We start from the raw sequence: 26,700 nt of genomic DNA on the forward strand, positions 1-26,700 counted from the left end.
GTGCCACAGTGTGACATTAAACAGATGGCTAGGTGGCTTTATAGCTCAAAAATACTTAGAAAAACAAACATTCTGACTGTGAGCGAGGTTGACTCTCCACAGATCTGACCTGTAACTTGGTCTGGTTTGGTCAGAGGTGGAAAAAGTACTGAAAAATTGTAATTAAGTAAAAGTATCTTTAATCTCTACTTTGCCTATTTCCTACTCAAGTAAATTTTGTATTTATTTATTTATTTTTTTTTTTCTTTGTCAGTCTGATTTTACTCAGTAATGAGGGCGTGTTCCAATGTAGTGATACTATGAGAAATAAAAATACTTGGGTCAAAATGTACTTGAGTAAAAGTAAAAAATACCTATTTCAAAAACTACTTAAAAATTACAAATTACTCATAAAAACTACTCAATTACAGTAGCGCTGAACGATTGTTTTGGACCAAAAATCGCAATCTCAGACAACACAATTTTCAGAGCATCAAAGCCGAGGTTTTTTTTTTTTGTTTTTTTGCAGTGCTCCTAAAGCCCAGTTTTAAGGGTGAAGTTTAATTCTGTGTCACCTCAACGTACACTGTCGGCGTCGTTTTTGATTTATGGATCTGCATCGAGGTCTGTGCACCGCAAGTAATTCACCACCACAACACGAGGAGGCGAGGATTTAAAACTGGCGTTCGTGTAAAGTTTAACATGAACCATCTCCAACAGAACACACAGAAGCACAGAACAGACTCACCATCATCAGAACATCCTCTGTCGCAGAAAGAACACACATATTCCACTGAGTCGTGTCCTTTAGTCCGACAGAAGCTGAACCACATCAGCGCACAAGGAGCCAGCTGTTTTTTTCACTGCTTACAGTTTATGCAAATGAGTCATGTGGTTTTAAGTTTTGTTTCTGTAAAATTTAAACAAATGTGTGCAAAGCTGCATTAAACACATTATTACTCAGTGTATATTGAAAGAAAGGAAAGCAGAGTATAGGGAATGTATGTAGAGCAGTGGTAGAGAGGAACAATCACAGCCCTTATAGGCGAGTTTCATTGTTGACAAAAGCACGTGTTACATGCTGGGAATTATTTTGGTCGGCGGCAAGAAACACTAATTCAACATGACGGATGGAGCGAGAAAACACGTAAAGGGTATTGATCCCTGTTATTTATCCACTCTAACGGCAGAGGACCCAAGACCATTTGACCAGAAATTGGTCATAAGCATCGATGGAGCCAAATCACCCTTTTCAACCCCGACAAAAGGTGGACCAAACCAAACTTCTGGTCAGAATCGCCAACTACCTGGACAAATATTCACTTTGGCGATATCCACAATGACTTGGTGGAAACTCCTGGAAAAACTTCAAGAGTCGCGATGTGTTGTTGAACTTGTTGGAGTCCACGGTTTGTTAGGATCTTCTACGTTTGCTCTGCGAATGTTTGAAAGCCATTTAATTCACCGTTAGTGGTTCTTTTCACTCAGAATACGAAAAAGACTTTTCCTTCTTCCGTGCTTCTATTTGTGCATCCGAAAATGCAGCAGGAATTTTACCATTATCGGGGATAAATACGCGAGGTTACGCACTGTGTTTGACGCTACCGTGTTTCTTGCCTCCGACCAAAATATTTCCCAGCATGCAACGCGGGCTTTTAATAACAATGACGTCAGCTGAAACTCGCCTATTGTCTGCGTAAATTGGTCTTTACGGTCCAGTGTCAAATCGTCGGTGCAGGACTCTGGTATGATGTAAGTTTCTGTAATGTTTGCAAATGTTCATGTGCACTGAAACCTGATTTGGAAAAAAAAAACAAAAAAAAAACATGGATGAAATCAAAATTGCAATATCTGCCAGAAAAATCGCAGTTCAATTTTTTCTTAAAATCGTTCAGCCCTAATTGACGGAAACGTGAATAAATATAATTCGTTATTGGTCTCTGTGAAGATAGAAAGGTTTAATGCCACTCTGTGAAACATTCCAGACAAAGCAATAACATCTCCACATCTCACAGTCAGAATGTTTGGTTTTCTGGGTATTTTTGAGCTATAAAACCATCTGTAACTGAATAAATGTAAGGTAGAGCTGTTTAATGTCATACTAAGCAAATGACAAATCCATAGAAACAAGCAGGTGACGGACCCTCCATCAAAAAAGCTACACAATGCAGCTTTACCCGAATCCTGCAATGTCATCTGAAATCCAGCAATTACAACATGAAATCCGAGCACACCGAGAATCTGGTGTCCTGTGGGGCCCCAGATTTTTGTCCTGTAATGATTTGTGTCCAGAGTTTCCCCCTTTTCTTTGGGGTCAGTAGCGGCTCTCACCTCCTGTAGCTGCTGATGGATTGGGGTCAAACTCAACTGCATCGGCGCTGGGGCAGTGAAAACCACACATACAGTGGTACCTCCTTCAGACTGTACAGTACAAATATGAACAACGAGAACCATGTGTGAAGCTGAATCCTCTTGAAAAAGGCTGCAGGGCTGTGTTTAGACAAATACATCATACGCACAGAGAATTATAACCATGGTGTCCTGCAATGTTACACAGTTTGGTATTAAGGTATTCATCTTGCCTTTATTCAATTACAGTGGTTTTATTGAGCAAAAAAACATAAAAAATGCATTCTTACTCTGAACGGTCTTGCCTCTTCACTAGGCTTGTTATGGTACACAAAAATCATGGTTCGGTTCATTTTCGGTACGGTATGGAAACAAAATATCAAAACCATTTGCTTGTTTTTCGTTTGTGTTTTTATTAAACCAACACTTTGTTTTAACATTATACAAATGGGAAAATAAAATAAATGCAAAGTGCTGCTTGGTAATACTAAAAAGTTAAATAAAATATTCTGAAATAAGCAATAAATGTATGAAATTCCAGGATTCTGTGCCAGCAAAATGTGAAAGTGAGGACCAGTGCGTGACTACTGTAGTTTTGCGTGGATTCATGTGGGTCGGAGGGACGTAGTCAAGGCGGAGGGCAATTGTTGTCAAACTGGCCGCCCTAACTATAAAGCGTGATGGGAAACACTCCAATCACGGACGAGTTCCCTCATATATATTTAAGAGCCGAGTCTTCGTGTAACTGCACATGTAGTGGCAAAATGTAAACACACACAAATTGTGCGAACTCACTCGTGCACAGCCGCTCACTGACGGTTTGGCACGAGTACATGTACCGTTACACCCCTCCTCTCCACAGATCTGAGCTCTAATTTCATCTTGTTGACTCACCCAGACATTTCTCTCCATAGAGAAGTTTAATGACATACTGTGGAACACTACTACTCTCTATAATATGTATTACTTCAAATTCCTGCTACTGTTGGTTAAACTACTGCTACTACTTTTTGTACTACGTCTATTTCCGCTGTTATTTTTGTAATTTTACTACAATTACTTCATAAAATGACTAAACCAGAACTAAAAAAAAAAAAAAAAAAAAAAAAAGTCTAAACCAGGATAATAAATAAAAAGGACTAGATCGGGCCTAAACCAGGACTAGACACAGGACTAGACACAAAACTAGGTCAGGACCAGATCAGGCCTAAACCAGGAATGAACCAAGACTAGACTGGGCCTAAACCAGGACTAGACACAGGACTCGGCATAGGACTAAATACAGGGCTAGACCAGGACCAGATCAGGCCTAAACCAGGACTAGACAAAGGACTAGACAAAGGACAAGACAAAGGACTAGACACAGAACTAAACACAAGACTAGATCAGGACCAGATCAGGCCATGAACTATGACTAAACTGGGACTAAACCAGGACTTAACCAGGTATGAACCAAGCCCAAACTAGAACTAAACCAGCACTCAACCAGGACTCAACCACACCAGGACTGAGCCAGAAGTAAACCAGGAACAAAACAGGACTATGGACTAAAACCACCAGTACCACTAGTACGTCTTCTACTAATTTAATTAATATTTTATCTTATTGTATTGTAATGATTTGAATTTCTGAACTACAATTGTAGTAAAAATGCTCCCTTACCTTACCTAACCCCTGTCCCTCTGTGTACATTGACATTTCTAGTATTTGTAGTATCTCCCTACAGTATTTCTCCACAGTATGCAAAAAGAGAAGGACCTTTATCATCTCATTTGAAGTTAATTGGTCCCCGTAAACGAAGCAATGGCATTTGTGTGTGGCATTTGAGTTCATATCGACGCTTCGCATTGTATCCCTGTCTTCTCCTCCGCTCCTCTGACAGCTCTGCTCTCACCTCCGCCTCGTCTTTTCAGAAACCCGCGTTTGTTCTTTTTAGTATGAAGCCTCCGCGATGAGATGTAAACAACTGGAGTAATTACGGGCTATGTACTTGTCAAAAGTGAAAACGCGTGTAGATTTTCATTATTTTCTCGGTGTCAAAACAAGTTCAGAGGTTCAAGCAGCGTAGCACCGCGAACTTCATGCTTTTCTTATTCCGTCATGTTTTTCTTGTCGAACAACTGTAATTAAACTTGATTGAAAGAAGAAAAAAATGAAATAAGTGTGTTGCTAATTGTTACTTTTTCCAGCCAACGTCAATATCTCGAAGCCAGGTTGTCAGAAGCATCGAAAATCAGATGCTAATCGATATTAAAACTAGATACCGTATTTTCCAGACTATTGAGCGCACCTGAATATAAGACGCAGGTGTCCACGTCTTCAAGAACGTTTTCAAGGGTCGTCTGCTTTTATCGCCTCAAAGCTTTTGTCGTCTTTTTGCGTTGAGTCAGTTCGTCATCTGTGTTTCTTCGGGTGTTTCCTTGAGGAGGGTGTGTGCATGAAGCGCAAAATAACAGCTGCACATCACCCCCGTCTCTCCCCGCGTACTACTGCTCATGTCTCCTGCAGAAAGAGCCGCCGTCTTGTCTGTATAATGTAAGAGTCTTGTAGGATTTCAGTAGATTTCAGACTCTCTCGGGGGGCGGGGCTAGTTCTGTCAATCAGCGGTGAGGAGAAAATTCAGTTTGTCGACTGGACAAAAGTTAGTTTGTTTGAAGACGTTTCGCAGCTCATCCAAGCTGCTTCTTCAGTCCTTCAGCTTGGATGAGCTGCGAAACGTCTTCAAACAAACTAACTTTTGTCCCGTCGACAAACTGAATTTTCTCCTCGCCATGGATTCTACCTGGACGACTGAGGGATTCTTCACACTTCTGTCAATCAGGTATGAGTGGGTGTCCGTCTACTGAAGTTTGAGCCGTTTCTTCTCGTCATTTATGCACACGAGTAAGACCTATCCTCCTCACTAATGTTAATTTAGCAGCATAACTTATTTTATCAAACGGCGATAAACTATTTGAGTGCACTGACAACATCGATAGCCAACGCTGCACCTTCATGTTAACCCTAGATCCATGTTTTACCTGCATAGATGGCGGCGTTTTCTGCACTCAGGCTGCTCATATCTGCTGTGTTGCCAAACCACAGACCGTACATATGAACGGACAATGTGCTGAACAAAGAATCCGTCCACATATTCACTGCATCATTTTATTCGCTGCAGGGTTCAAAGTGTGAGAAAAAAGTTGCGGCTTATAGTCTGGAATTTACGGTACTCATTTGAACAGGTATTGATACTAAACAAGTCACGTTCACAGGACAGAAATGAATTCGTGAATGATCTTGAATGATACAAGACCACATGGGAATATAAAAACGTGTCAAAAATCATGTTCTATTATCTAAAGAAAGAGTGTTTTTAATCATCATCCTGGTATCGGAATCGCAGAATCGACTCTCCACAGATCTGTACGCTCAAGGTTATTCTAAAGCGGGGGTCACCAACACGGTCGCCCCCCAAGGACTACACGAGTCGCCTGCAGGCCGGTTCTAAAAATAGCACAACTCATCTGTGAGCTGCATCTACAGTTTAATTTTATTCTGTTGCTATTCTTTTTTAATCACCCTTGCAAAATGACAATATCTTAAAAATATGTTGTTATACGTGAAGTTTAGGTAAGCGATTTAGATGAGTGAGCTGCCGTTTTAAGTTTTGTTTCTGTAAAATGTAAACAAATGTGGCAAAGATGCATTAAAACGTTATAATATCAAAGGGTCTGACGTGGCTCTAGAGTGGTGATGGTTTATTTGTTTTAAAGCTGAGTTTATTTATGCAGAAGATTTTAATTATGAATCTGCTGCAGTGTAGAACTTGTACAATAGTGTTTGGAAACGTGGATGTGTGCAGTGGATTGTTAGTCAGGCTGGCGCCACCTAGTGCCTCCGTTCAATTTCATTTCTCTCCAGCGACTAGATCACGAATCAAAATACAGCACACGATTCGCAAAAATCCCCGAAAGTGCAAGTATATTCAGTGTTGTCAACAATTCCTGAAATCGAGGATTTCAAGCTGGAATAAAGAGAATGTTTGGTAAATTTTATCAAGGGGAAAGACGTTATTGTCCTTCTTCATATGGGATTTGAGAAAAGCTTAATATACCATTTAGCCTCGTTAGTGGTGCTTTGCATACGTGACTACCAAATAGCAGTGATTGGTTAAATAAAAAAAAGTACCCGCCTACTGTCGAGCGAACTAATTCTAACACTGCTAGTGGCTTGTGCTGGTTAAGAACCTCCAGAGCTTCCCGAGCTAAAGGAACTCATGGTTGTTGGTATTTTCCCCGGTTTATTAAGTATATAATTTTTGTTAAGCCAATGATGTTCATTATGTCTTCTTATATACTTTAACTTCTTAGGTTCTTTTTAAAGACAATGCAGTAAAGTGTATTTACCTTGTTGACATGTTTCGGCTGCTCGCTGCAAGCCATCTTCAGAACTGTCACCGGTAATCATACATAGGGGGAACAGGCCGGGCATTTCACATCCGAAAAAAGGAACACCAAAAGGAATGCGAAAAGGAAACGTCAGGGAGACTCACCAGAACACAAAAAGACAAAGCAGAACAGGAAAACCTAAAATCCGCCATATCAGACCAATGTAAAAGGAACAACCACATTATGGATTGGGACGGGGCTCGGATCATTGGATCGGAAAACAACAAGTTCAAACGCTGGATCAAGGAGGACGGTGAAATCAGAAAGCGAGGCACGGACAGCATTAACCGTGATGACGGAGCGTTCCTCCTTTCACACACCTGGGACACCCTCCTCCAGAGACACCGGGCGACGGGAGGCGTGGTCAGTCTGAGCGACCTGACCACGCCTACAGGAAGTAACAACAGCTGATATACGACACGTCACCACCAACACCGGTGACAGTTCTGAAGATGGCTTGCAGCTAGCAGCCGAAACATGTCAACAAGGTAAATACACTTTACTGCATTGTCTTTAAAAAGAACCTAAGAAGTTAAAATATATAATTTTTGTACTTGATTATGTCAAGAAACCAGGATACTGTATTTATAACCGGGATACTGATGTACATGTAAACACACTCAGAGAAGCAATGATGATAATTGCTAAGACTGTACTTTAACTTTATTAATCTCAGTAATTGTTACATTTTTAAGTGCTGAATATTGATCTCTCTTTCCCACTTCTGTGTCATTGTTGATCATTATTGTGAGAAATCATTAACGTGATCAGTGTCATAGATGATTATTAATAATGTATAACTAAAGTCAAACTGAGAACATTTGTTATTTCAGAAGAGTGTATCAAACTGTAGCTCTTCGTACGACTCAGTGCCCATGAAGTAACTCTCAGTTTCAAAAAGGTTGGTGACCCCTGATCAAAAGCTATTCAGGAAAGGTTCAGTTCCGTCCAGTGAACGTGACTTTTAGTCCTGGCTTAGTCCTGGTTCAGTGGTTTAGTCTTGGCTTAGTACTGGTTTAGACCGGGTTTGATCCTGTTCAGTCCTGGTGTAGTCCCAGTTTAGTCCTGGTTCATTCAGTTCTGGTTTAGTCCTTGTTTATTCCTAGCTCATTTCTGGTGCAGACCTGGTTTAGTCCTGGTTTGGTCTTGATCCAGTTCTGGTGTAGTCCCAGTTTAGTCCTCATTCAGTTTTGTTTTAGTCCTGGCTCTGACTCCTGGCTTAGTCCTGGTTCAGTGGTTTAGTCTTGGTTTAGTACTGGTTTAGACCGGGTTTGGTCCCGTTTAGTCCTAGTTCATTCTTGGTTCAGTCCTGTTTTAGTCTTGATTCAGCTCTGGTGTAGTTCCAGTTTAGTCCTGGTTCAGTTCTGGTTTAGTCCTTGTTTAGTCCTAGCTCATTCCTGGTGTAGTTCTGGTTTGGTTCTGGTTTAGTCCTGACTCCTGGCTTAGTCCTGGTTCAGTGGTTTAGTTTGGCTTACTACTGGTTTACACCGGGTTTGGTCCTGTTCAGTCCTGGTTTAGTCCTAGTTTAGTCTTGATTCAGCTCTGGTGCAGTCCCAGTTTAGTCCTGGATCATTCAGTTGTGGTTTAGTCCTTGTTTAGTCCTCGCTTATTCCTAGTTCTGACTCCTGGTGTAGTCCCTTTAATCCTCACTCAGTTCTGGTTTAGTCCTTGTTTAGTCCTGGCTCGTTCCTGGTTCAGACCTGGTGTAGTCCAGGTTTGGTCGTGGTTAATCCTGACTCCTGGCTTGGTTCAGTGGTTTAGTCTTGGCTTAGTACTGGTTTAGACTGGATTTGATCCTATTCGGTCCTGGTTTAGTCCTGGTTCTTTCAGTTCTGGTGTAGTCCCAGTTTAGTCCGCATTCAGTTCTGGTTTAGTCCTGGCTCATTCCTGTTTCAGACCTGGTGTAGTTCTGGCTTGGTCCTGCTTTAATCCTGACTCCTGACTTAGTCCTGGTTTAGTGGATTAGTCTTGATTTAGCTCTGGTTTAGACCAGGTTTGATCCTGTTCAGTCCTGGTTTAGTCCTGGTTTAGTCCTGACTCCAGGCTCAGTCCTGGTTCAGTGGTTTAGTTTAGCTTAGTACTGGTTTAGACTGAATTTGATCCTATTCGGTCCTGGTTTAGTCCTGGTTTAGTCTTGACTCAGCTTTGGTGCAGTCACAGTTTAGTCCTGATTCATTCAGTCCTGGTTTAGTCCTTGTTTAGTCCTGGCTCATTCCTGGTGTAGTTCTGGTTTGGTCCTGGTTTAGTCCTGATTCAAACCTCCTAGTTCCATTTATTTACATTTTTATTCCATTTTACCCAATCTGCTCGTATTACTTCTCGTCGGTCCTTTTGTCGACCACAGTACCACACGTCTCCACATTCTTATCCCAGCCTCGAGCCTCCGTCCCCGGGGAGAAGGATCCAGAAGCCCCCAACCCCTCCCGCCCCCCGCCCCGTCGCCCCCGGTCGCCCTCACGCCTCATAAAGTCCACGGCGCTCGGTAAACAGGCCTGTCATTGGTGGATTAGAAACATAATGTAGTTGACTCGGGGTTCAGCGTTTGATGGATGCAGTATCGGACGGGCTGAACCGCAGAGGGCAGGATTTGCATAAGTGGACACAAATGCAGGATCAGGCGTACTGTAAATATGTAGTACAAGAAGTAAGAGTGGGTAATTGTACTTAAGTAATAGTACCGCTACTGCAAGATGGTATTATTCAAGAAGAAGTACAAAGTAAGTCTAAGAAATGATTCAGGTAAGAGTAAAACCTACAGATGTAAAACGTAACATCTGAGTATTTGAAGGACTGAGCCAGGACTCGGCCAGAACTGAACCAGGACTAAGCAAGGACTGAACTAGGACTAAACCAGATCTAAACCAGGACTGAGTCAGGATTAAACCACGACTAAACCAGACAAAACCAGGGCCAAACCCAGGACACAACCAGGTTTAAACCAGAACTGAGCCGAGACTAAACCAGAACTGAACCAGGACCAAACCAGAACTAAACCAGGACTAATCTAGTATGCCAGAAAGATACCATGAATGAGCCAGGGCTAAGTCAGGATTTAACCAGGACTAGACCAGAAGTAAACAAGGACTGAACCAGGTCTGAACCAGAACTACACCAGGACTAAACCAGAACTGAACCAGGACTAAACTGGGACTACACCAGATCTGAATCAAGACTAAAACAGGACTGAACCAAGAATGAACCAGGACTGAACAGGACCAAACTTGGTCTAAACCAGTACTAAGCTAAACTAAACCACTGAACCAGGACTGAGCCTGGAGTCAGGACTAAACTAGGACTAAACCAGAGCTGAATCAAGACTAAACCAGGACCGAATTAGGAATGAACCAGGACTGAACAGGACCAAAGCCGTTCTAAACCAGCACTAAGTCAAGACTAAACCACTGAACCAGGACTGACCCAGGAGTCAGGACTAAACCAGGACTTAACCAAGAATGAACCAGGATTGAACCGGTACTAAACCGGTACTGAACCAGGACTAAACTGGTACTAAACCAGTACTAAAGCAGGACTACACCAGGTCTAAGACAAGACTAAACCAGAACTGAACCAGGACCAAACCTGGTGTAAACGAGTACTAAGACAAGACTAAACCACTGAACGAGGACTAGGCCAGGAGTCGGGACTAAACCAGGACTGAACCAAGAATGAACAAGGACTAAACCGGTACTAAACCAGGAATGAATCAGGACAGAACCAGGGTTAAACCAGGACAGAGTCTGAACCAGGACTAAAATGGGACTACACCAGGACTAAACCAGGACTAGGCCAGGATTAAACCAGGACTACACCAGGTCTAAACCAGTGCAAAGCCAAGAATAAACAGAACTGAACCAGGACTGAAACGGGACCAAAACCGGTCTGAACGAGTACTAAGCCAAGACTAAACCAGGACTGAACCAGAACTGAACCAGGACTGAACCAGGACCAAACCTGGTCTAAAGCAGGATTAAACCGGGACTAAACCAAGATTAAAACAAGATTAAAACAGTTCTACACCAGTTCTAAACCAGTACTATACCAGCACTAAACTAGGACTAAACCAGGACTAAACCAGGATTAAAACAGGTTTACTCCAGTTTTAAACCAGTGCAAGTACAAGACAAGACTAAATCAGAACTGAACCAGGACTGAACCAGGACTACACCAGGTTTAAACCAATACTATACCAGCACTAAACTAGGACTAAACCAGGACTAAACCAGGATTAAAACAGTTTTAAACCAGTGCAAGTACAAGACAAGACTAAATCAGAACTGAACCAGGACTGAACCAGGACTACACCAGTTTAAAGCCAAGACTAAACCAGGACTGAACCAGTTCTGAACCAGGATTATTAAAAAAAAAGTCATATTTCTCCGTGGATGAGTTCAAATCGTTCTTTCCCAAACCCGTCCCTCAGAATTACTCACAGTAAACACTCGCTCCTGCTCTTTTGTTCCCAGCTCAGCCATTTGAACTCCCTCCAAAGGTATTATAGGTTCAGGCTAATTCCTCCTCAGTTTCTCCAATTTAATTAAAACTCCTTTAAGTACTCTGCATTCATTAATTGTTGTTTGTTTTGCTTTCACTAAACCAGGTGATTAGTTGCCAAGAAACAGTTTTCATAAAATAAGATAGAGGAAGTGTAAAGTTCAGTACACAGCGTCTCGGAGCAGTTATACTTCACCTTTATATACTTTTAGTTAATTTTTTCTTTAATTAATTACAAGTCTTCCCAATAGACTTGCTATAAAAATGAATTTCTTAAAGCAGACCTGAGCAAAATCAACTTTTTAGAGTTTTTACCCGTGTTATAGTTGCTCTTCCTTTCTCTTTTATCCTCTCGAAGTTGTATTTGGAGAGATTTGTGCATCTTTCATCACTTATTTTCATATTGCCGATCAACTCTGGCACACTTTCGCCGCTCTGTACTTACTTCATTTTTCAATTTTATTTTCTTCATCGGTGATACAGGATACGTAGGACTTGGCAGCGTCGCGAAGTTATTTTTGTACAACCAGATCTTTGACGTTTTTTCTCCTAACAACATGAAAATTGGCACTGCGCACGCTCGTCTCGTTAGGATGACACCCTCCAAATTTGAGATCGGTCGGGCGAACAGTTCGAGAGCTAAGCGTGGAAACAGAAACACAGACAGACATTCCTTGCATTAAAGGTTGTATAGAGGATTTTTTTAAGGGAAGAGAAATACAGCGACAGTCCTTGTGCGCGTTCAGAATTACTGTTGAAGTTTCCTGTCTAGAAGTAATTCAGCGACCGACGCGTCAGTTTTTAGACCCTTCGTCTGCTTCGGTCGCGCCATCGCTGGACGAGATCTCCAAGAATCACCTCAGTTTGTCTTCGCTCCTTTTCCTCTTCTCTACTTCTTTCAGCGACCTCAAAAATTGACTTTCTTTTGCGGCGAACCGGTCGTGGATTCTCGTCCGCCGTCGCGACAAACTTTGTGCGAAATGCGAGGAAGCCACAGTTCGAAAAAGCCTCTGAGAACCGCCGCATAAACCACGTAATCCCTGCGCTCCGACGAGTCAGTTACACTAGGGAGTTTGATTGACAACCTAACAGCCAATAGAAAATGAGGGAGCCTCGTTTTCTATTGGCTGATGTTTATCTGGCCTCAACACGTCCACAGTTGATAGATTTTTGTTCTTTTTTTTTTTGGTCATCATAATTACAAAGCTGCTGCGTCTCTGTAATGGTATTTTAATCTTTCACTGACAATTTGAAACTAAAAAAAATCCTCCATACAACCTTTAATACATAGATAAAAAAAAAAAAAATCTGTTACTCGCTAGTGTGATCTGCAGCTCTCCATCAGAGGTGCTGACAGCTTCACAGCTCTTTGTTGTCATGATGTTTGCGATGGCTTCAGCTCCAATTGGACACCACGGTTTTCTAATGCAGAAGTCAGCAAATTTGTTTCTGTTACAAAGTCTTTTAACATGAATATTGCGATTTAAAATGTCCAAATGATAACATAATGATCCACGGATATCGTAGATTATACCTACAGCAGACAAAGCACATCAGGTCTGCTTTAAAGATTCTTCTGATGGACCCACAGGGAGAAAAGTCAGACTGTGGAACATTCCAGACAAAGCAACGACATCTCCATGACAAAAACCTTCATCTGGAAAAGTTACTTAGTTCATCTTTAACATGACATACTGAGTTTTATAATGTCTTGTGGACCTGGAGTGGACCTGAGGCCAGAGAAAAAAATCATGTAAGAAAATAAACCAGGACCAAACCAGAACTAAAGCATGATTCAATCAGGTCCCACCCAAAAGTTTACCAGGAATTAACTAAGACAGAACCAGGACTAAACCAGTACTAAACCAGAACTAATGTAGGATTGAACCAGGACTGATCCAAAAGTAAACCAAGACTAAACCAGAACTGAACCAAGACCAAACCAGGACCAAACCAGAACTAACACATGATTCAACCAGGACCAATGCAAAAGTATACCAGGAACTAAACCAGGAACTTAACTAAGACTGAGCCAGGACTAAAACAGGATTGAACCATGACAGAACCAGGTCTAAACCAGTACTAAACCAGAACTGAACCAGGACCAAACCAGAACTAAAGGAGGATTCAACCAGAACCGACCCAAACGTATATCAGGAATTAACTAAGACTGAGCCAGGACTAAACCAGGATTAAACCAGGACAGAACCAGGTCTAAACCAGAACTAAACCAAGACCAAACCAGAGAAGAACCAGGAATGATCCGGGACTGAACCAGCCAGAACTAAACTGGGACTACACCTGGAAACTGTAGGAAACTGAGAAACATGCAAATTCAACACATTTTCCATTTCTGGGAATTAAACCCAGGTCCTTCTTGATGAAATATAAAACTAATACAACTTATTTATTATTTCTCTCATGAGTCAGAGATCCATTTAGACCTCACTATGCCCTAAGTAAAAACTCCAACTCTCCAACCCTCCCTAGCTGTAACAAGATAATAAAAAAATGACTCATATTATTACAATTTTTAATTCAATTCAAAAGATACATCATGGAAAGTTCCTGCTGAACCATGTGCTCAAAACATTAAATTATTTCATCAGCATCATCGTTTCAAGGTCCACAGATCTCATTGTTTCCTCCAAACGTAATCGTATTGGGACTTTTTCTTCATTATTGGTCATCTTGTTGCAATTACATTTTATTCACTCTTTGTACAGAGATGAAGTGTGATTTTCACTTTTGTTGCCAGTGATGTCAAACTTGTTTTACATTTACTTGAGTACTTGTCTAGCAGTGTACTTTTACTCCCGCTGATATATTGTACTGTGTGACCTGCTTGTCTCTATGGAAATGATACTGCGTTGTCTAAAATGTTCCACAATATAGATTAAATTTACTGATCAAAAGGGAGACCAACAGGTTACAGCACTACGCAAAATTACAATTCAGATTTAAAGTTTGGGGCCAACCACAGAAAAGGTCTGGTCGCCCCGGGGTCACCCCAGGTTCGCCCCAGGGTCACCTCAGGGTCGCCCCGGCTTTTGAGTCTTGTTTTTGAGATGAAAAGTGTCTGAAGGAGTGTAGGGAGCAGTGTGGTCTAAAATGTACGCTGGGGCCAGTCCATGAAGTGCTCTAAAAACAAACAATAACATCAAATAAATCAACTCTAAAGTGAATGAAGAGCCAGTGCAATGAGCCGGTGTATGACGTGTGCTGGTTGAAAGACATGCTGCAGAATTTTAGACTCACTGTAAGTGTGACAGGTTTGCTCGGCTGATCCCAGTGTACAGTACATTACAGTAGTCAAGACGCGTAAAGAAAAAGCATGGGTCACCTAGTCAGGCTGGCGCCACCTAGTGCCTCCGCTCAGTTTCATTTCTCTCCAGCGAATAGATCAGGAATCAGAATACACTAGACGAAGAAGAAACCCCGGAAGTTGTAGACAGCGCACCGGCCAATCAGTGAAGAGCTGTGAAACCATAACGCCAAACTCAAGCGCAACAGCACAACAGTAAACAAAGCGTCGAGATGGATGTAGACGAAGACAGACATTCTGTGTTGGCAACGATTCCCGAGATCGAGAATTTAAAGCCGGAACAAAGAGAATGTTTGGTGAATTTTACCAAGGGGAAAGATGTTATTGCCCTTCTTCCTGCGGGATTTGGCTCAGTACATACATCACGACCAAAGAGCAGTGATCCGCTGATCCTCCACGTCGAGAGGAGCCAGTTGAGGTGGCTCGGGCATCTGTTCTGGATGCCTCCTCGGCTCCTCCCTCGGGAGGTGTTCCGGGCATGTCCCAACGGGAGGAGGCCCTGGGGAAGACCCAGGACACGCTGGAGGGACTATGTCTCTCAGCTGACCTGGGAACGCCTTGGGGTCCCCCCGGAGGAGCTGAAGGACGTGTCTGGGGTGAAGGAAGTCTGGAAGACCCTGCTTAGACTGCTTCTCCCCCGACCCGGCCCTGGATAAACAGAAGAAAATGTGTGAGACTTGTTTAACAGCACAAATCATCTCACCTGTTGTAATTCCGACTAAATCAGTTCTTTCTGGTCATTTGATTGTGTTAAAATAAAGCTCAGATTAAAGTCTAACAAAGCCTTAGACAGAGCAGTGCTTCAGGTAGCGTCACACCTCTAGGGAATACCGATAACATCAGCTGCAAAGAATCAGTAGTTCAGTTTTTGTTGTGTGTGTGGAACAAACCAAGCCGTATCTAAGTAGTTCCTTGAGTTATTTTTTATTTCATTCACATTTTTCCTTACTTTTCCCAACCACAATTCCACTTTGCATGTTTACGAGTCAGCGGTGGTTCGCCTAAGCCGTCTGATGCTCGCCGTTTAAAATAATGGCTTTTATAGCTCGGCGGTTGCACGATTTCGCCTTGTCCCAGATCAAGAATGTACAAGATCATTCTAACAAGTCCCAAACCCCCTTAAAAAACCACCATATGGGAGACACATGCTGCAGATACACGGTGTTATAACTAATGTCATACTGAAAAGCCTGTTGTGGCAGATGTTTAAGTCTTGCGTCCAACCAAAAGCATAGACATAGATGAAATTTAAGAAACACATAATATTATTTGGATATCTGCCTTCCTAGTCCCACTTTGATCCTATGATTGTTACCATCTTTGCAGAAGTGAGGAGGTGCTGTTATCTCATACAAATGTTCTCGATGGGATGTCCCAGCTGGTCGGGGTTAGCAGGAGAAACAAGACGGTCAGAAACGGGAAAAGCGGAATTTGTTCATTTTTAACCGTTTCCAGCGGTTCAAAGCTGCTCCTCACTTTCTTAACGCATTTCTCTCTCTATTTCCTTTTAAATCAGATAGTACAAGTGATTTTTCTCAACTTCCAGAGGCCACAATGCTATCAACAACTAGCATGCTAACAGAGCACCAGGCTCAACTTGCTGTCCAACTTCCACACTTGATGTCAGCTGCGTGGAAACGGATGAAAATCAGCTCATTTGTCATTTTTTTACCTTTAAGGGCCCATATTACGATATTTTTTGACTCATCTTATAATGTTGTTTCTTCATCAAAAACGTACCTGGAGTTGTGTTTTCTTTCATTCACACATGTTTGAGTACCGTATTTTTCAGACTATAAGGTGCACGTAAAATCTGTTAATTTTCTCACAAATCGACAGTGCACCTTATGTTGTAAATCTGTTTGTGCTTACTGACTTCTAACTGATTTTATGTGGTACACGGCGCTCAAAGATCTGTCAAAATGTTTTAGTACGAAGCTACGAAGCCGCACCGCTTGATGGATTGTAGGAGCGTTACAGCGACTGTAGTCAGGAGCATCACAGTGTAAGTCGTGTCCTTTAGTCCGGCAGAAGCTGAACCGCATCAGCGCACAAGTAGCGAGCAGTTTTTTTCAGCATTTATAGTTTATGTAAATTAGTCATGTGGTTTTCAGTTTAGTTTCTGTAAAATGTAAACAAATGTGTGCAAAGCTGCATTAAACATGTTATTACTCAATGTATATTTGAATCATTCTCATAGAAAATTAAAAAACAACAAATTAAAAAAACATTCATAATACACATTCAGCAAGACAGGGAGGAAATGCCAATGGATCGTGAACGCCTGGGCCTCGAGTCCGTTTTTTCTGTCTTGGTCTCGTCTCTGACTCGACTGCGTTTGGACTCGGTCTAGTTTCGGTCTCGAGGTCTGACACTCCATAAAATGCAGACAGATTTATAAAAACATTGATATAGATGTGTTAGAATAACTGTAAAATACAAATGAATGTCGAAAATGACAAAGATGGTCTTGATTTAGTCTCGATGGGCCTTGGTCTTGTCTCAGTCTCGGTCTTTAAAAGTCTTAGTCTTGTCTCGGTCTCGACTCTCAGAGGTATTGGTCTTGTCCAGGTCTTGGGACCCTGTGGTCTCAGACAGGTCTTGGTCTCGATTAGTGCGGTAAACACAACTCTACAATGATATTATTGCTTTGGCTCTGATGTTCCACAGTATGGCATTAAACAAATATACCTTGTATTCAATTACAGATGTTTTCATTTAGCAAAACTACTGCAAAACACGCATTATTTTTGTCAGGGGGTCCAGTTCTCCACAGACCTGACCTGTAACTTGTTCTGGTAATGTGTCCTGCTTGTCTCCATGGCGATGGTTAAAGGTGCACTGTGTAACTTTTCTGATGGAGGGACTGTCAAATTCTTTTCTCCATGGAGATGTTATTGCTTTGTCTGGAATTTTTGTTATTAAGTATGGTATTAAACCTTTCTATCTTCATGGAGACCAAACCAGACCAAGTTACAGGTCAGATCTGTGGAGAGGCGACACCCTCACAGTCAGAATGCCTGTTTTTCTAGGTATTTTTGTGCTATAAAACCACCTGTAATTGAATAATTGTAAGGTAGAGCTGTTTATTGTCATACTGTGGAACATTCCAGGCAGAGCAATGACACATCCACAGAAAAAGCAGGTGACCCTTTATCAGAAAAGTCCCACAGTGCACCTTTAATCAAAGATAAACTGTAAGTCTAATCACAACACTTACAATCAGAACATTTTCAATTACCCATTTTCCCCAGATTATTCCTCACTCTTCTGGGCTGAGATGGAGCGGTCCATGTTCGGGACAATAGGCACTTTTAGGCGTCTCCATCAAGCTCCCATTTACTCTCCCATTAAGTCCCACTTACCCAAACTCGAAAGGTCTATTTTAAAACGCTTTTCTTCAATCAACCTTTTACTAAATGGATTCAGTTCGTTCAAATCCTTTGCTGAAATATGAATTATGTGGTGTCTTATGTGATTTCTTATGCTTTTCTGGTTGGTTTGTGTCATGTATATGCAGTTATCATGAGTGAAAAATATTGATTCTTATATTTATCTTTTTGATTGTCATTTAAAATCTCCAAAATGGTTTGTAATTTGTCAAAAAGTGCAAAAACGTGCTTGGAAATGTCTTGGTAGAGGTTCAAGTATTGCAAAAATCATAAAATCGAACTGTAAAAGTAACCTCAAAGATGCAAAAATTTACACATTTGGAAGATTAGATTACGAGTTTGTTTTTGATATTTTGAAAACTAAGCTGTTTTCAAGAAAACTCCCACACACTCATTCCTCCGTCACTCCTGGTTTTCTTTTATTGATACGACGTTTTGGTCTCTAAGGCTGCGTTCAGACTGCAGGGCTTAATGCTCAATTCAGATTTTTTTGTGAAATCCAATGTTTTTGCGAGGTCGTTCACATTTCCAATTAAATACGACTTGTCTGTGACTTCAGTGTGAACGGTAAACGGCCCGAAAGTGTCCCGCATGTGCACTGGAGGACACGATGACGTCAACCCCATGCGTCAACCGTAGCGAGCGTGCTCTGTGTTTACGGAAGTTGTCCAAACATGGACGCGAGCATTGAGCACCTGGCGATTTTACAGTTCCGGTTTCCGCCTGCTTCAGCGCAGAATAGTGACGTTTGTCGCTTGCTGATGACATGTAGGTGGATGAATGCGCTTTGGCCGTTCAGACTGAAGTCGCATGTCAAAAGATCAGATATGTATCGGTTTCAGGAGCACATATCCAAGTGGTCTGGGTCGCATTTGAAAAAATCTGATCTGTGCCGTTCAGACTGTCATTAAAAGATCGGATACAGGTCACATAGAAGCCAAAAAATCGGATTTGGGTCACTTCAGGCTGCAGTCTGAACGCAGCCTAAGTGCCTCTCTCCTCCAAAGCTCCTGTCGCCCAGTCAGGTTTGCAGAAATAAAAAAAAAAATAAAAATTCTGTTCTGTTCTTGTACATAGCATTCACCAACATCTAAACACTATACTATAGTGTTTTCAAATTATTGTGGAAATCCAGTCACATGGAGGGTTGGGTAACATTAAGAAGTTGCAGATACGATACATACCTCAGTACAATGCACTTTCAGTTCAATACGATATATTTCAAATTGATTTGATATGTTTCAATAAAAAAAAAGGTTAAATCATGGCTATGATATTAAAAGTCTTTGTTAAACCAATTCTTGTGCAAAGTTCATATGAAACACATTTTAATCATCAAAACTGTGAAAATGTCAAATGCGTCGCATAAATGAGTTTCCTTTCACTAAACAAGAAACAAAACTGTAGCTCTGTAACAAAATAATCTAGTAAAATATACCAAAAAATATTCTTGGTGATATATCAATACAGCAGCCAACGATATTGATACTGTATCATCACATATTTTGATATTTTTGCACACCCCTAGTCACATGTAAGGTTGTCAAAAGTATTGGAAATCAGATACTACAACTAGTACTGAAACTAGATACTCATTTGAGCAGGTATTGATACTAAAAAAAGTCACATTCACAGGACAGAAATGAGCCTTTCCTGCATCTTTAGAATGACCTTGAGCTGTATCAGAACAAGTATAAGTGCACATAGACTAGTATACGCCCATGGACCACTGTGGAACCTACCCGGACCACTGAGGGATTACCGTATTCTTCGGTGTATAAGTCACGTCAGCCAAAAAATGCGTAATGAAGAAAGAAAAAACATACATAAGTCGCACTTTTGGGGTGAAATTTATTTTATAAAGTCAGATCAGAAATCAACATCTCATTTTGAAAGTCAAGTTCTAGTAAAAACAATAGAACAGAGAACAACAGACTGTCAACGTCACATATGAACAGTTCTTCAGATAAACTATAACATAAACAACAGAACAGAACAAGATTAACAAACTCTCCATCTCACTCCAAATCACTAAATTCAACTCTGAAGTGACAGTGGTACAGGAATAATAAGAGTAGCAGATACTGACACACAAGGCTAGAGTGCAACTTATAGTCTGAAAAATACGGTACACAGATATAAAACCCATGGGAATATAAAAGAAAGTATGATGATTTAAGAAAGAGTGTTTTTTATTATCATTGTGGTATCAGAATCAGTATTGAGTCTATTCTTAGTACTTGAAATTTAATTAGAAATTTTAGTATTGTGACAGCACTAGTCCCTATTGCATTAATGGTATTTGAACTTAGATTTTTTAAACAAATTACATTGTCTGGTTTGGCAACAATATAAAATCAACTTACAATCTCTAGAGAACCTTAGTGGTGCACTGTGTGACTTTTTGGTTGTGGGTTCGTCACCTGCTTGTTTCCATGGATATATCATTGCTGTGCTTAAAATGTCCCACAGTGTGACATTAAACAGCTCTACTTTACATTTATTCATTTACAAGTGGTTTTATAGCTCAAAAATGCCTAGAAAAACAGCATTCTGACTGTGAGCGGGGTCACCTCTCCACAGATCTGACCTGTAACTCAGTCTGGTTTGGTCTCCATGACGATAGAAAGGTTTAACACCACACTGTGAAACATTCCAGACAAAGCAACAACATCTCCATGGAGAAAAGCATTTGACGAACGCTCCACCGGGAAAAGTTACACAATGAACCTTTAAATTACAAAATGTTACAGACATGTGCATTGAATAACATAGGTAAACATGATTTTTTATGTAGACTTTTCAAACACCCCACCTCCCCTTTTTACTAATGTACATTCTTTGCACTGGGGTTTGCCTTATGTACACAGTAATATTTCATTGTAAGATATGGTCCGTGTGCATTTAGGGACCACCAGGACTTTTGAATTTTACAGATAATCTACTTCTCCAATGTTCTGTTTTGACTGTATGAGGTGTTAGCGCCCACTGAACCTGTGAAAAATCAGTAAAACGTAATTAATTCTCTTCATATTTAGACATTATGATCGTATATTTGACCATTATAAACAGTATGTCGGGAAAATATGTCTGTATTTATAAAAAGGTAACACAAACTTGCAATTTAAAGTTTCTCAAAAGTAAGACAGCAATAATTTCCCTGGTTTAGTGTTTGGCTCATGCTGCGCTCATAGTTCAGCTGAGGATGGACTTTCTGGCATTTTGGAGAAAGCTCATATTTTTGTTGACAATTTTGAAATATGAAATACCAAGAGACACATTTGCAGCACGAAAACCCTGAGCTGGATTTTTCCCATGTAGAGTGTTTAGTGCATAAATGCAAGGGTCAAAATCAGAGTCTGTATCTAACTGCACGTCGTTGAAGTTGAGTTGGTGCGCTGTTAGCATGCTAGTTGTTGTTAACAGTGTCATAATGTGTAAATTTTTATTAGTACTATTTAATTTTTCTGATGGAAGGTCCACCCCTTGCTTGTCTCAATGTTCCACACTATGGTATTTATGTATTTATTTATTATTATTATTATTTTATTTTTATTTTGCACGTATATAACGATAAGATAAAGATAAAAAAAGTAGGTGCTGGAAGAGGCAAAAAACCCCAAAAGAGCTAATATTAAAGCCTCCACCTTATGAATACATTAAAAATTGAACATTATAGTTGTGCATTACTAAAAAAAAAATCACATTTACACACCTTGGATTAAATTTATTTGATTCAAACATGGATTAAAACACAATGAAACATGCAGAATTGACTGATTATCAAACATGATCATGAAATATCAAACATTTCCTCAAACTTTTTTTAAACTCCAGAATTTACAGCCTTTGTATCGTAGCAAAACTGAGCTCTTGATGTGAGACATTTTGGAACATATAAAAATGATGAGTTTGACGAGTTTTGTATTTATGAATCTCTGCATTGGTTTTAAAGTAAACTGTGAAATGTTTGGAAATCGTCGTTGAATTATAAAGAATTTTACACATAAAAATACACATTTGATAAATATTAATCTCATAAATATTAAAAATGTTATGTTTGATGAATAAATTAGCAGACGATGTAAGTGGCATGGATTGAACTGCAATTCGAACAAAATGTTTTTGCACCAATAATATTTTGCTCAGAGTAGTAGAGAAAGTGCAGCCCAGACTATGATAGGGATAAATTAAACTATAGTATAATGTAAGTATTGATTTTGAGTCCGGAAATGTACAAACTTTTCTTATAATACCAAGAGATTTATGGATTATTCTGGTCACCCAGTCATCATGCTCTTTCCAGTTTAGATTATCATCAATCATCGACAATGACGTACGGGAAATATGGTGCATGAGACACGAGTTATTTCATTTGAATCAATTTTGATTTTAGGGTTAGTTGGAAATTTTTTGCCACAAAAGAATCATCTAATTAGTTAAGTTGACCTGTTGACTGGCTGTCCTGTTTTTGCCTTTTGTTTGGTAAGGTTAGTTTTGGGGATATCTTTTTTCCTTTAGTTTAGTGATGTCCGGCTTCTACTTTTTTCTTGGTTCTTTTTGGGCACGGGAGGGTTTTAGCATTTTTAAAGTAAATTAAAATTAAGTTAAAAATAAAACCAACTTTTACTTTTGTAACCCTTTCGCCTCCTGTGTCCTCTTTAATATGTTTGATCTACCTGGGTCATAACAAGTGGTATTAAATGATCTATCTTGCATGTTTTATACTGTCTTACTGTGTTAGGGTCGCTCGCCTTTCCATAGATATGACCTGCAACCTGATCTCTTGGTGGTACGTGCTTGTCTCCATGACGATTGATACATTTAATGCCGTACTGTGGAGAATTTAAGGCAAAGCAATAACGATAATCTCCACGGAAACAAGGACGTGTGACCTTCCGGCAGAAAACTTACACAGTTTACTTTAGACGGAATGTTCCACAGTATGGCATTAAACGTTTGTATCTTCACGGAGACCAAACCGGACCGAGTTACAGGTCAGATCTGTGGAAAGGCGACCCTGCTTACAGTCAGAATGCCTGTTTTTTTTTTATATTTTTGAGCTATAAAACCACTTCTAATTGAATAAATATAAGGTGGAGCTGTTTAATGTCACACTGCGGAACATTCCAGACAGAGCAAAGACGTATCCATAGAAACAAGTTACTCATAACGCAAAATTTCTGTAACGTGACATGAACGATTAGCGTTATAACAATGATAAAAAAACATATTAAAAAAGAACAGGCAATAAAATGTTCCTGTATTGAATTAGAAAAACACGTCTGACCCTGAGTCTCGGCGCTGTATTTTACTAACCACTTTCACAGTCCATGAACGCACCATGAAATTCCACTCGATATCAATCCATAATTCATTACCCACAATACACATGGACTTAATCAGCTCATACAATGCCTGATAATAAATTGATGGAGGATAAAATACAACGCGGGCAAAACCTACAGAAAACGTCGGAGTGGATCGATAAGGCCGTATCGCAGACGGGGCTCTCATATTGAAAAACGAGAATAAATCAAAACAGTGACGCCTTTGGAGAAGAGAAGAGTGAGTCCATAAAATAACGAGGGAGTAAGAATAATGAGAATATAAAATGTCCTTAAATGAATTTGTCTGTTCTGTTATAATGTTGTCTCCTCGTCGCAAACAAACCCGGAGTTGTGTTTTGTTTCATTCACACGTTTAACGCACAAACCCTGCAGGTTTACGCGGAGTTCTTCTCTCAAACGGGACTATAGGAAGTGATCCACTGTGTTTTTAAACTCCATACACCTTCACTAGAATCCTTTGGGTGATTTCAACCCTAGGGATGTAACAATAACTGAATTATATCATGAAATTTCGTGATATCGTATCGTCAAAAGTCTCACAATAATATCGTGGGCTGCCACAATATATCGAATTACAAGTTTCTTCGCTTAAATGCTTTGTTTTATAGTAGCAACAGCTCATGAACATCAAAAACTACATATCCCATGATTCATTTCAGCGCACACAACATGAAGAGATATGTTTTTACTTGAATTTTTGGGATTATGATGGAGATAATTCACACAAAAATCTTGCCATGGTATTTTAAAAGCAAAAATGTGTCCTATCTACAATTATATTGACGTCTTCAAAATATCTCAATAAATATTGTACCGTGAGATGCATATCGTGATCATATTGTACTGAGTGATTTGGATATTGTTCCTTAGGGATTCCCAGTCTCTACTGAACTGAAGGTTAGGAACTGGAACAGAAAAGGAACTGTTGACTTGCAAACTACATGTTTGATACGGTCATGGAAATACTGGAAAAGTCAATTCAATGAAAGTTTTGGAAAAGTCATGGGATTTTAGTATCTCTTTCACGCAACTACTAGTCATTTCTCTCCAGCAACTAGGTCAGGAATCAGAATACACGATCAGGGTTGTCCAAACTTTTTTCATCAAGGGCCACATTTCTAAACATAGATGAAGCAGAGGGCTGATCGACTGGTGCTCAATACAGTGAATAATTGAAATATGTGCATGTTTAACATTTTAGAATGAGCCATCAGTCTTTATTCACTCTAAAATCCTCAAACCACACATTAAATCTTAGTAAAGTAAATTTTTAATTGATGCAAGGTAATTTGGGCCAAATCACCGGGAAGCCTGAGGGCCAAGAAAAATTTGTCCGAGGGCCGCATTTGGCCCACGGGCTGTAGTTTGGACATGCCTGCACTAGATGATTTGCAAGAATCCCGGATGTGAGAGTTCGGGCATCAGCCAGTCAGTGAAGAGTCATACTTTCTGTGTTGGCAACGATTCCCGATTTCATCAAGGGGAAAGAGGTTATTGTCCTTCTTCCTACGGGATTTGGGAAAAGCTTAATACACCAGTTAGCCTCGTTAACGGCGCATTACATACGTCAAGACTAATAGCAGCGATTGGTTAAATGAAAAAAAGTACCTGCCTACTGTCAAGTGAACGAATCCTAATGTTGCGAGGTCAGACCGTGACACCAGCTCTGTTAAGTTCTCTTTAAAAGAGACGACAATAAATGCACTGACAGTATTTTGAATGTTAAAAAACTAAATACTAAACCATGAGGTGAGTGGAAAGGTTTAACATTTTATATTTAACCCTAAAAGTCTGATCAATTCTACACATGTAGGCGCCGTAAAGTCATGGAAAAGTTTTTGAAATTTTATCAGTGAAAAAGAGTAGGAACCCTGAAACTACCGCTTCATGACATCACAACGTGGAACAGAGCGTTTTGAGCTTTGGAGATCCAGAAAGACTAATAAAAGGGTTACTCAGACCTGTGTGAATGAAACAAAACACAAGTCCAGGTCTGTTTTTGAGGTGGTGACAACATTATAACATGACTTAAAGGTTGTATAGAGGATTTTTTAAGGGAAGAGAAATACAGCGACAGTCCTTTTTCAAATGTTGTGCATGTGTGACACCACCTCCCTCCCCCACAGCTCCTCCCGCCTCTTTACTCTAGAAATCACGTTTGTTTACAGCCGGTGCGTGTTCAGAATTACTGTTGAAGTGAACTGTCTAGAAGTAATTTAGTCAGTTTTTAGACCCGTCTTCTGCTTCATTCGCGCAATCGCTCGAAGAGATCTCTAAGAATCACCTCCGTTTGTCTTCGCTCCTTTTCCCCTTCTCTTCTTCTTTCAGCGACGTCAAAAACGGACTTTCTTTTGCGGCGAACTGGTCGTGGATTCCCGTCCGCCATCTCAACAAACTTTGTGCGAATTGTGAGGAAGCTACAGTTTCAAAAAGCCGCTGCATAAACCGAGTCTGTTACACTAGAAATGTAGGGCGTTTGATTGACAACCTAACAGCCAATAGATAAAGAGGGAGCCTTGTTTTCTATTGGCTGATGTTTATCTGGCCTCACTACGTCCACAGTTGATAGATTTTCATTCTCTTTTTTTTTTTTTGGTCATCATAATTACAAGGCTGCTGCATCTCTGTAATTTTATTTTAAACTTTCATTGACAATTTGAAACTAAAAAAATATCCTCCATACAACCTTTAAAGCTCACAAGAGTCAATATGATGTAATATAGGAGCTTTAATTGGCTAATAAGATTTGTTCCGATGTAAAGTAAATGTTTTAAATCCCAGGATGTTTTTAGTTTGCGGCTAATATGGTTTTATAACATGATTAATTTTATCATTACCAGCAGGAAGTGACAAGTTCATATCCAGCTGTGCTCTGTTATAGAAAGAGGGAAACAAGATCTTACATATCTCTGAAAAATGTAAACATAAAGAAAGAAAGATCAAGATATTGTATTCATGAAGAAGTATCGTTTGTTCTGACGTGAGTTGTGTGTGTTTTGTGTTTTGTGTTTTGCAGTGGTCTGTTTGCCAGTTCGTACACAGAGACACACTACCTGGAGGACGGCAGCGCAGTCACCGGCTCCCACAACTTCACTGTACGTTTTTCAAATACTTTTTATTTCTATGTCAAATATTTTTTACATGACTATTACTACTACTACTACTACTACTTACTATTACTACTACTAGTACTACTACTACTACTACTACTACTACTACTACTACTACTACTACTACTACTACTACTACTACTACTACTATTACTATTACTACTACTACTACTACTACTACTACTACTACTACTACTACTACTGCTACTACAACTACTACTACTGCTGCTACAACTACAACTACTGTTACAACTGTTACTACAACTACTACTG

General features: G+C 40.1%; 1 protein-coding gene across 1 annotated transcript in view; it reads left to right on the forward strand.

Annotated features, from left to right (window-relative positions):
* Positions 1–26,700, forward strand: part of LOC110163799 (disintegrin and metalloproteinase domain-containing protein 12-like) — a 333,462-nt gene that overhangs the window by 132,491 nt on the left and 174,271 nt on the right. Inside the window, exon 4 of the mRNA XM_055149921.1 lies at positions 26,334–26,412. Within this exon, the coding sequence (XP_055005896.1) occupies positions 26,334–26,412 (79 nt within the window). The remainder of the gene's footprint in view (positions 1–26,333; positions 26,413–26,700) is intronic.

The sequence above is a fragment of the Boleophthalmus pectinirostris genome, unplaced genomic scaffold (genome assembly GCF_026225935.1).
Source record: "Boleophthalmus pectinirostris isolate CB_2022bp ecotype Guang Dong unplaced genomic scaffold, ASM2622593v1 HiC_scaffold_14, whole genome shotgun sequence".
NCBI classification, from domain to species: domain Eukaryota; kingdom Metazoa; phylum Chordata; class Actinopteri; order Gobiiformes; family Gobiidae; genus Boleophthalmus; species Boleophthalmus pectinirostris.